This window comes from Macroventuria anomochaeta, assembly GCF_010093625.1.
Source record: "Macroventuria anomochaeta strain CBS 525.71 unplaced genomic scaffold BU25scaffold_57, whole genome shotgun sequence".
Lineage (NCBI taxonomy): Eukaryota > Fungi > Ascomycota > Dothideomycetes > Pleosporales > Didymellaceae > Macroventuria > Macroventuria anomochaeta.
This window is the reverse complement of record NW_022985418.1, coordinates 99,620-110,675: the sequence shown is the minus strand read 5'-3', so window position 1 is coordinate 110,675 and position 11,056 is coordinate 99,620. Positions and strand designations below refer to the sequence as shown.

The window sequence follows — 11,056 nt, the reverse complement described above, 5'->3', positions numbered from 1 at the left end:
AGCTGGACAATCAGTGCAGCGGACCGTTAGCAAACACTGCAACGGACCGCTAGCAAACAGATGGCGATCGGTGGATACCTTCACTCCCTCCGACATTAACAACCGCATGCGATAGCTCGCCGCAATCAACAGCGGTTGACACCGGAGCAAGACGGTTTCCCCAGCTGATTGAATCTTTGATGAGGAATCACGCGCCCCGCCCAATCTCACCCACGCGTACGAGAGATGGCGACCCGAATCTTAACATTAATGGCAACTACAAGTGACCCAGGCAAATCTAGGTACCCCACCCGGACAAACTCGGATTAAGCTAGGTACATAGTATGGAATATATATGAAATATGGGTCAGACTGGAGCAGCCTTGATTGATTGGTTTAATGTCCTATGTGAGTCTGAGACTATGGAAGACGAACTGGAGCAGCCTTAGGTGTATGTATGAACGCCCAGGTGCTTGCCAGCTCTCAAAGGACGGCCACCTTGGGTATCTATACTGCGGTCGGACGAGAGTTCTAGTGTTGGGTTCTGCGATTCACCAAGGTCGCGTAGTAAACCTCTGTTGTTGGTGTGGTACCCACCGTGGATCGATGTTTGTGCGTCTAAAGAACGACCCGAGTATGTTGCCAGACTAATGCTATAACGCAACCTTCCGTAGACATTCTACGTTGATAGACCATCAACGAGTACAGGAAAGAAGGGAGATGAGCCTCTGGAGTAATTATCTTGCCTGATAACGTGGATGAAATTCTGATTCTTCACATGGAGAGCGCAAGTAAACTCCAAAGTCCAACATTATCATGTGACTCTACGTGCAGCTCACTGCATTCTCTGTGTGATGGCAATACCCTGCCGCTCGTAATTGTGCATGCGTTTCTGGGGACCTTGTAGGAGTTCTGCGCGTCGGGTACGGAACCGCCTCTGAACCTCTCGAACGTGATCGACTGAGAACATCTCATTACTCTAGCACATGGTCAGTCATTCGTTTGACGATCAGTGTGGAAGGTGCGCTTGACGAACCTCTCTTGAAATCATGGTATGGATGAATAGCGAACGAGCAAGTCCACAGCGTAGCTTAGTGGGTTGACGCGCCGGAGCCAAGTGGGCAGCCAACGGGCCAATCTTGGCACGGCTTGTTGCAACTTCAAGCGGGCAGGCACGCAGCAACACATTGAGTCTGATTGCCTCCTTGGAACAGCCACCCCTAGTTTTCCTGAACATGCCGAACAGAAGTAATGGAACGATCTCAAAGGAGAAGGTGCGATCGATCCTGCCGTCCCGTGTCCTTGCTTGGATACTGAACTTAAAGTCCAGGCTACAGATCTGGAGCGCATCCGTAACAATCAGAGACGTTGTCGCGCGCGACAAAAAGAATACATCGCTAGCCTTGAAGACAAGATCCGCCAACAAGAAGGCGTCGGTATCGAACGTGCAACCAATCAGAAGCTCGAAGAGCTTGCTACGGAAAACAAGTCTTTGAAACGACTTTTGCAGTCTCTGGGATTGCGCGATGAGTTTCTTGAGGCTTACAGTAATGCGGTCAGGATTGCTCCAAACATCTCGTGGTCGCCGCTTGATAACGAACATTGTGCTCAAGCCAATGAATGTTCATTTACTTTCCCTGTGCTGGACGTATTGCAGGTATGTGGACCTCGTAGCGTCTTGGACTTTGCTCTAATCCGACTTTGACCAGCCGCAGTTGCCACAAGTTACGACCCGCGATAACCAAACTAAACATACAGCTGGACCATTTTCGAATGTTTCAGCCTCGAAACAAGGGTCTCTAGACTCCGCTCAAAAAGATGTACCTCTATCGTGGGAGCTTTTCGACTTTCCTGCTGCCCCGACCTCTGTCTCGGAGTCTATGGATTCTTTGATGACAAGAGCATTCAGTGATGCAGTCACTGTAGAAAATGTATCAGACACAACGACACTCTGTTCATGGGCTTTTTCGCTCGTTCTTAAGAATAACTTGAAAGGCTACAGCACTGCAGACTTGGATCTCAAGCTTCGCGTAGGATACAGACATGGTGCCACACCAACTGAGGGTTGTCGCGTCGATAACAAAGTCTTGCTAAATGTTCTTGCGGAGATCACGTAGCCATTCTGCGTTTACTAGCTCGTACGTGATATGAGACGTTCCATGATTTTGGTCTCGTTGAGCATTATACTTCTGCGCCGTGTATCCCAATTCGAATTTGTCAAACTCAAGTCAGTAGAATCTCTTTACAAATTCGACATCGAAGTTATCAGATTCCGCAAACAGCTATGAAGCCTAGCGAAGAGCATAACGGGCTGCGCCCGGAGTTGATCCACTGCTTTCTGGCTGATATGTCCAAACAGATTGTGAGCGTCTTTCTGGCTGACCACTAGGGGCTTTCGACTGTCTCGTGATGGCCCTAGTACTGCGTAACGTGTTGCGTATACTGACAGTAGAGCTGGCTGTGGTGCCTGCTCTCTCTCATTTTCAATCAACCAGTGTCCGTCCTGGTACTGTAGTAGACAAATCACGTTTGATGCCTTCTCTTGATACAGGCAGTCACGTCCTGAGTCAAAGTGTACTCCCAGGGGCCTACTGCGTGACGGTCCTACTACACTCGTGAAGAATCCAGGTATGTAGGCCACGTATGTCAGCTTCACCTGACTCTGTCCTGTTGGAGTCTTGACATTGAGTACGACCTCACCCCACTCCTCTATCTGAACTAACACTCCGCCTGCATAGACGTAGTCAGTGGGATCTCCTTCTTTGTTGTAGTCTAGTTGGGCCCCTTCGTACTTGTGACGTGACAGTTTGGCCCTGAGTCCAATATCCACCTGGTGAGCAGTGGTGGCTGAGTCTGGTTGGCTATGGCTATAGTCTGTAGCATAGCATTGCAGTGTGTCGTGCTTCTGACTGGTTGGCCATCATCCATACTGATTACGGACTGTCTGACATTTTCTGTCAATTTGCCATCTTTCTTGAGTCGGGCTTCTACTCTCCTCAAGACCTTTGATGCTGAATTCCCTGACTGTTGTTGTAGCTTGTCAAACTTCTTCGGTACTGAACTGTCGGGTCTCCAATTACGTTGTTGTAGACTGTGATTGACGTACAGGCAGTCCTGGAATATGTGCTTGTCTCCACAGAGGCAGATTACGCTTTGTGTCAATCCCCCCTGAAGCTGTGGGTCCATCTGACCTGGTTGCAACACCTAACATTGCAAAGGTACCGGGGGATGATGCAATTAGACGTGTTTGTCGGTAGTATGACCGGAAATCAGCCACTAGATCTGCAGTTGACTTTTACTGCTCTCCTTGTTAGTCCTTTGTTATCAGCTTATGCAGCCTTGCAGCTACCCAGCTGTCATCTAGCCTCCTGGTTGACAGTATGAAGTCCTTCTGCGCTCGGTTGCCATCTACTTCTGGCATTCTAGCTTCCTGTAGCAGTCTAGTGACTGTTACCCACTCATCAAGCCAAGCGTCCAAGCTAGCCTTCTTTGGCCTTGTGCACACCGCTTGATAACGGCTGCGTAGGGGATTCCTCTTGTCTACTGGTGGGCAGAGGTGCTTCTTGAGCGTTGTCAATCGACTGTATGGGTCTGAGCAGTTGATGATCAAGTTCAGATGCTTAACGTCAACTGTTTTGACAATCTCAGTATTGAGGTCTCTCATGGCGTTCTCTTTCTGCCGCCATACTGTTGCTTCACGCTCATACTTCCTTGTCCACGTGTTGTAGGCTGATAGCTCTTGATCAATCAGGTCCTGAATGTCGATTTCCTCCCTCTCTTCTTGTGATAGCTGTGTCCTTTTGAATTTCCACACAGGCTTCTCTTTTGGCTTTTCGTGCTTGAGCTGTAGTAGCTTGTCTGCTGGCAGACTTGGGTTGATGTATGGCCACAGCTCGTGCCTGTCTGCTATGTCCTTTTTCACAAACAGCCATATCTCCCAGTCATTTGGCTTGCTGAGTATAACTGACGTCTTTGTCGCTAGCTGGTTCTGCTCGTACACACTCATCGTGCTCTCCCCCAGAACGTGCTCTGTCTGACGTTGACAATCGGAACGGTTCCGTGTCAAACAGCAGTCGGCTGTGTTGACAGTACGGTCGACAGCCAGTTGTATAGGCTGCAGGTAAACGAGTGGACGCAGCGATTAACTGAAGGCTTCCAGGCTCACAACTGTGGCAGCGTGGAGCCGCTGTAGTATACTGATAGCTACAGTAAACGATAACGTAGGACTATCGGGTCAATGGAATAGGAGGGGACGACTATATACCTGGCCTGTAACACACTGGTCCAGGGTGGTTAATCAGGGGTATAGTCAGACACTGTACGCACCAACCAATATCGCAACAAAAAAGACCGACCTTTCTGGCTCTCGGGTCCTAAAAGTTATATACACCGCAACATTATTGACTTTTTGAAGGTACCGTACAACCTCTGCAAAGTGCTCAAAGGCAGCAACAGCATGTCAGGCTTTGGCTCAGTATGGCAAACTATTGTCAACCTTCAAGCCTTGTGGCAATACTACGACATTGCAACTAGCAGGTTTGACAAGGCAAAGAGAGCTACTTAATATCAGCCATCAACTATGACCTAGAGTGTAACGAGCTGTGCCCAGTTAGCATCCTTGGCTAGCTGAGCATCGGTGCCATGGTATCTCCAGCTTGCGGCATGCAGTCGCACACTACCAAACTGAGCCGGCTGGCAGCCAGCAAACCTCACTAAATTCATCTGAATCGTCTTGGCACCTACCCTCAGAGTCTACCCTTACATAGAAAAGCTCAACACCTGGGTGAAGCTGGCTATGGAGCCAACTCCGAGCTTCTATACTATTGCAACAGCTCTCTGTCCCAGGTTACGCCTCAATTGGTTCAAGTCTCGCTGGCGTGATTACTGGGTTTGGCAGTGAAAGGCTGGCGTTTCTTTCTGCAACACCTTCAAGGAGTACCTTGCCGCTTACGTGTCGGGCAGGAGGCGCTTTAACGCAATTGATGATTAGCTCCGACGAGGGGCATAATAGGGAACCACTATACACCAGAGCTGATAGCGTAAGGGAAATGAGGGTTACCTCTCCCCACAGCAGTGCTTGAACAACGTAGTGGTAGTCAAATAATCTTGATGTTGGAAGCGTATCGCGGAACTTCATCCGCTTCATCTCTGGCGTTTTACTGCCTATCAGCGCTCAAACCCATGTAGTACCAAATATCCACCTCATCCCCCTTCTCAGTCTGCTCTTCACCATCGCCGCTCTTAACCTCGACCTCAAACTTCTGCCTCTTCCCTGCCAACCTCTTGGCAACCTCATTCGCCTCCAACAAACTGACCAACTTCCTCTTCTTCCCTCTCACGCCCCTAAATTCCCTACACACGTCCAACACTGTCTCCTTCTCGTTCCTCTTATCCTCTCTTCCCTTGACAAAACTCTCCGAACTACGCTGCAGGATACTGTATGTGGGTGCGTTGCTATAGTACCTGTTCCGCTGCTGTACGCTAATATTCGGCGGGTCATTGAACACATTCTGCGCCAGATGCGTGTCCTCTGCCATTTCAAATGGCGTCCTACCCGACGCGTTCTCGCGGAACAGCAAGTCGTTTCTGCAAGATAGCATGATGCGGAGGATGTGGTCGGCGCCGTAGCGCACAACCGCATGGAGTGGCGTGTCCCCTTCGCTATTGACAAGATCGAGATCCTCGCCCTTGCTGAATTCGAGCAGCAGACGCAGCGTCTCTTGTTGCTTGGTGATAGTGGCGTGAGGTTGATCTTTGTAGTCGCAGTTGTAACCGTAGTCGCTGCTGTCGCGTCGGATGTCAGTGTAAATCCATTGGGCGAGGGGCGTGGATGCGCCGGGAGCGGAATTGGCTCGTTCGGTGAACATGCCTGTGATGAGCCGGGCGTCGATGAGCTCGAGTAATTCGCGGAGCTTCTTTCGGCCATCATCGGCATTGATCATGGCGTGGTTAAGCGCAGAGTGGATCAAGTTGTCGTTGTTGTGGTTGCGGCTGGTCTGGTCTGCGCCGGCATTAATAAGAATCTTTGCCATCTCGACACGGTGCAGCGAGAAGGCCAGCTGTAGAGGCGTAAGGCCGGTGGCAGATTTATGGTTGATGGAATCGGGCTGAGTCTCGCAAAGGTGTCGTAACAGCTCCATAGAGTCATCGTCAGTCTTGCTGAGTACCACTACGTGGATCAGAAGTTTCGAGCGTAGGTTGAGCCACTTGCTGATGGAAGCTTGCAGGCCACCCTTCGCTTTTGCGAGAACCTGGATTCGGACATCCTTCTTGTTGTTCTCCGCGAACTCAAAGTAAGCGTGAGTGGCCGCGTCGCTGAGGAACCACTCAATACTGTCGAGGTTCGTGAGGCGCGCCGCATGTAGCAATGGCGGGTGCTCTTCATGCGGCGCTGCGTAATGTGTGTCTCGTCCACATGCAGCCCAGTCCGCTCGCTTCTTGCCATGGACTGAGAGACCTTGGTAGTACTTGGGCTTCTTTGTGATCTCTACGCCACTCTTCTTGATAAGATCGTCTAAAGGAATGCCAGCACCGGTGCGCTTCACGATATCCTTCAACAGCTGCACCCTGCCCAGCTGGATGGCGTAGTGGAAGTCATGCTCGTCGAAGCTGTAGAATTTGGACGCAGGCTTGTCATCAGTGCCTCCACGGCGAACGGTGTACTCTTCGCCAGCGTTGATCAAGAATTGAAGCAGACTTGCATCATCAAGAAAAATCGCAAGCTGGAACAGATTGCCCGGCTTAGACACCTCACTGTAGCTCTCTTGGGAAGACCGCTGGGCCACTCTGTACGTCTGCCCATTTGCAGCGTCCTTGAGTATCTTGCGCGGTGCTCTGCCGCCATATGACTTCCTGCCAAGATACTGGAGGCGGCTGTGGTGAGTAGAGTAGTCGAGAATGCCGGTAGATGTATCATCTTCCTCCAAAAAGCGAGGCACTGGACAATCCCAGGCAAGAACATCTAGCGCAGTGTACTTGCTCTTGACCTGACTCTGTACCTCTCCGATGTTCTCGACGGTGAACTTGTCGTCGATGACCTCGTGAAACAGTCGAATCTCATCTTCGTTGTCAGCTTCAGATGTGTCGTCTTCGTCATGCGAGTCTCCGGCGTGAAGGTAATATTTCGATTGGCCTGACTTCTCCACAGGGGCGTATTGGACTTCTGCGATCTCAAGCAACGCCTTGGCAAATTCGAAGTGCTCTTGGAGAACTGCAAGCGAGAAAGGTGAGAAGCCGGCGGTGTCCTGCACGGCAATCTTCAGCGGAGTCTGATTCTCGCCCCAGACCGCGAGTGTGAGCTCCTTGACTGTGGCAAGATCCGCCTCCCAGCAAGCCTGGAAGAGCTTCACGTACGCTTCGCGTTGCTCGTCCGTCAAATCAGGAAGATCGAAACCGAGCAGGGGCTCCCAGGGCTTGGGGAGATCCGGCTTGTATTTATGCGAGTTGTAGTACGGGTTTTTTACAAGTGTAATGTCGGGGTAAAGATCTGCGAATGGCTTGGCTCCTCGCTCAAGCAATGCAGACTCTAAAGCTTCGTAGTCTGTGAGCAGTTTCTTGACTTCAGACAGCTTCTCTTTCCACCCATCGGCTGCTTTGGGCATCGATTTCGTACTCTCTTCGTACTTTCTGAGGTCCTCCTTGTACTTGCGCTTCGCTCCCTGTAACTGCTTTAAAGTTGACCAATGCGCGTAGGTTCCTGGCGTGAGCTTTCCAAGGTAATGCGAATCTTCTTTCAAAGGGACGGGCGGAGACGTGTGAGATCGTCGACCGACCACGTCAGTCGTGGTGACAGCCTTGCTCTGCTCCTCTTTCTCGACCCACTCCCTCAAAGTCTCGATCTTCTTGCGGGTTGCGTCCAAAAGACTGTGAGAACTATTATGTGCACCGGTTCTGCCATCGTGAACAGCGCGCCAGGCTCCACCACTGAGGCAGTTGACATCAGCGCCTGCATCAAGAAGCTTGGTAACGATGGACGGAAGTTCATGCTCGACAGCTGTAAGTACGGGTTGCCAGAAGCTTGTTTGGAACATCTTCTGGTTGTTTTCAGAGTTTCCACGAGCTTCCCACTTGGTTTTGTACGAGGTTATGTATGTGGCAAAGTCGATCTGTGGCTGGGCACCAAGTTCGAGAAGGACGTCGATGCTTTCGACATCTCCGTGCTCGATCGCGGTTTGTAAGGCGGACTTGGCACTGGGGAGGTAATCGTTGCCGGACATGTGTAAGTGGTTCACTGCTCGCTTCGCACCGGGCTGGTTCGCCGAGACCATAGTCGTAAGTAAGGCGGCATCCTTGGCTGCGAAGTAATGCAAGGCAGTGATGTTGTCTACATCAGCTTGCGCTGGCGATGCTCCAAGGGCGATCAAGGCCTTGGTCATCTCGTCGGCCTTCTGTGGTGGCAGCTTCAGAGCCAGGACAAGAGGCAAAATCGCTGCTCGAGGTGACTTGTTGTATTCGTGTAACAGCTTGACCGGTAGTAGGACGTCTGCACCAAAGTCCTGGACCAGCAGTGTGACAACTTCCACATGCCCATTGGTGATGGCCAGATGCAATGGAGAGACAGGAGTATCCCATGCCAGAACATTGACGTCGTATACGTCTGGCTCGTCCTCATCCTCGTCGATGGGCATGTTGTTCTCTTCATGCGGTTTTTCGCCTCTAATGTGGATGATGGAGCCTTCAGTGGTGGCATCGACAGGTTCGTCTTCGCCGTCATTGTCAAGCATGTCGATGTCTTCGTCACTTCCAGCTGTGTCTGGTTCAGCATCAGCATCTGCCATCTGAGAGTCGGCAATGCCAGCAGCTTGAGTGGCCTCCTTTTCAGCCTTGCGTTGCTTGATTTTGGCCTCCTCTTTCTTAGCTTCTTTCTCCTCATTCGCTTCACTCTTGACAAGTAGTGCCTTGACCATCACGGCTTCACCTCGCATGGCGGCAAGGTGCAAAGCGGTTCTGCCATCAACCATGCGAGCGACGATACGAGCACCAGCATCGATGAGGGCTTGAACGACTTCGGGTGTTGAGCTCATTACAGCGAGCTGGAGCGGCGTGCGACCAGTGTAGTCGCGTTCGTTGGGGTCTGCGCCTTCCTGGTTCAGCCAATCTTGCACGTGCTCGACATCGCCGTCAACAATGGCCTGGCATAGTCTAGCGGTGTTGCCAACATACGCCATTTCCGTCCAATCGTCGTCAGTGAGAGGATGGAAGGAGCCGATGGCCTGTCGACCCGGATTGTCCTTGATGAAAGTGAGGTCGCCGGATACGTAGACCTTGCTCTCGACTTCTGCAATCTCTTCGTCTTCAGGCGTTGCAGGCTTTGGACAGTAACCACAGCAGTCGCCGATCACATCAGTTGCATTACCAAAGAAGGCTGGGTGGCGATGCAGTGTCGTCTCGCGCTCCTTGGGTCGGTTCCACTCTGCGTTGAGCAGCAGGTCTTTGGCGTACAGCAGTCGTTCAATCTTTCGAGCATGAAACTTTGGCCCGTAGGGTACAGTGAAAGTGTGGTAGTCGCTGACCTCGTCTGCCTCAACCCAGTCGGGAACCTCATCATCGTGATCGTCTTTGACGTTTCCATTCAACTTGTGCCTTCGCGTGTTCCAACGGTTGATGGCTGGTCTGTAGGTGACTGTTAGTGATGCATCAAGAAGATGGTTGAGAGTACTTACCTGCTGCGCTCCGCCCGTCGTTGGTCTACATAAGCATCTCGGTCCGTAGTGCTGGGTAGCTTCTCAAGCACTAGCAGTCGAGCCAGGCCAAGTGTACGACCGAAAGAACGCTCAAAAATTGTTGGATCGATGCGTGAGCGATCCAAGAGGGGCCAGTACACCTCAAATCCACGGTGAGAATACTTGGACAAGCGGTTCTCATAAGAAGGCGAGCGTCGTGTGAGGTCAATGGTGTTAACCTGGGTCATGTACGCAGCGACTGCACGTGGACTAGCGTAGACCTGCTTGCCGTCGTAAGCAGCGCAGGAGCAGTCGACATCAAAGCCAGTGAGGATTTCGGAAATCGACCTGTAGATGCGAAGCACAATCTGAACGTGTCGTGTTGGGTACTGTGAGGCAATTGTGATCGCGTTCTTCGTGCGGATTGTAGTTGTCTCGGTCAAGATCGAATCTCGGATACGCTGCTCGATCTGCTTGATCTTCTCAATTGCCTGCTCTTCGGTCAAGCCGTAGAGGAAGAGATCAACATCAGAGGCAGGTGCGAGCTTCTGATGGTAGTACTCTCGAAGAGCACGTTTCGAGGTGTTGTGTTCAGCAGGAACGGGGAGGAGCGACGTTACAACAGCACTACCCGCAACAACGACGTTGGACCAGTCCATATCCACCAATGCAGACTCGGAGAACAACTGGAAGTTAGTCTCGAACTCCTTGAGTGATTGGACGATCGCTGGCGCGCCATCGGGTTTACGACTGGCCTTGTCCAAGGGCATGAGGTAGCGCTCTCGTTCCTCTTCTGGTTCTGTGGCTGGATTACGGGCGCGAATCTTGACATCTTGCTCTAGCCCCGTGAAGAGCGGAATGATGTTGGACTTTTTGGTTGCAGGATGAGATGGCTGTTGAGCGAAGACCTCTCGAAGCTTCGCGTCGTACTCTTTGTAAGGAGCGAGCAATTCATGCATCGACGTGCTTGGGTGTTTTGAGACATGCGATAGCCAGTCTGCATGCTCGATTTGGAGCTTGGGAAGAGCGATGAGCTCTGTGCTCTCGGTGTGTGTCGACATCTCTTTGATAGTGATCTGTGACGCAACGACGCGAAGACTATGTCGAAAGGTAGAAAAGATAGTGTGAGACTTGCTGCGGAATTGAAGTGAGGAAGCAAAGCAGCTCTAACTATACTTATAACTACTCATCACCGCAAATCGCGTCTACCGCTGCAGCCTGTATGGTTTTTGGAAGATGTCCAAAGTCGAACGGAAAGGGGATTGTAGCCTTGCATTAGTCTCTACATTAGAGCAACTGGTTAGGCAGGCACCAATCACTGCGCCCAAAAAGTGCTAAGGCTTCTCGCCGCCTGAAGGCAAGCGGGCCGCCTGAAAGCAAGCGGGACGCCTGATTCAAGCGATCGATCATGCGGG

The 11,056-nt window shown here is 51.4% G+C and overlaps 3 protein-coding genes across 3 annotated transcripts; 1 reads left to right on the top strand and 2 right to left on the bottom strand.

The window, feature by feature from the left end:
- Positions 1-1,183: 1,183 nt before the first annotated feature.
- On the top strand, positions 1,184-2,212 carry BU25DRAFT_416225 (uncharacterized protein). The gene is made up of 3 exons (XM_033707729.1): positions 1,184-1,253; positions 1,310-1,636; positions 1,689-2,212. Exons 1-3 carry the CDS (start codon positions 1,215-1,217, stop codon positions 2,094-2,096), a joined length of 774 nt encoding a protein of 257 aa, XP_033555520.1. The 5' UTR covers positions 1,184-1,214; the 3' UTR covers positions 2,097-2,212.
- A 1,077-nt stretch (positions 2,213-3,289) lies between these two features.
- On the bottom strand, positions 3,290-3,985 carry BU25DRAFT_354700 (uncharacterized protein; the record flags this gene model as incomplete). The annotated part of the gene is made up of 1 exon (XM_033703524.1): positions 3,290-3,985. The coding sequence occupies one exon, from the start codon at positions 3,983-3,985 to the stop codon at positions 3,290-3,292; it is 696 nt and encodes a 231-aa protein (XP_033555519.1).
- Positions 3,986-5,038: 1,053 nt separating this feature from the next.
- BU25DRAFT_240284 (ankyrin) lies at positions 5,039-10,789 on the bottom strand. Its single transcript, XM_033701517.1, has 2 exons — positions 9,642-10,789; positions 5,039-9,591 (listed from the first exon to the last, which is right to left on the bottom strand). Exons 1-2 carry the CDS (start codon positions 10,700-10,702, stop codon positions 5,136-5,138), a joined length of 5,517 nt encoding a protein of 1,838 aa, XP_033555518.1. The 5' UTR covers positions 10,703-10,789; the 3' UTR covers positions 5,039-5,135.
- Between the last annotated feature and the right edge of the window lie 267 nt (positions 10,790-11,056).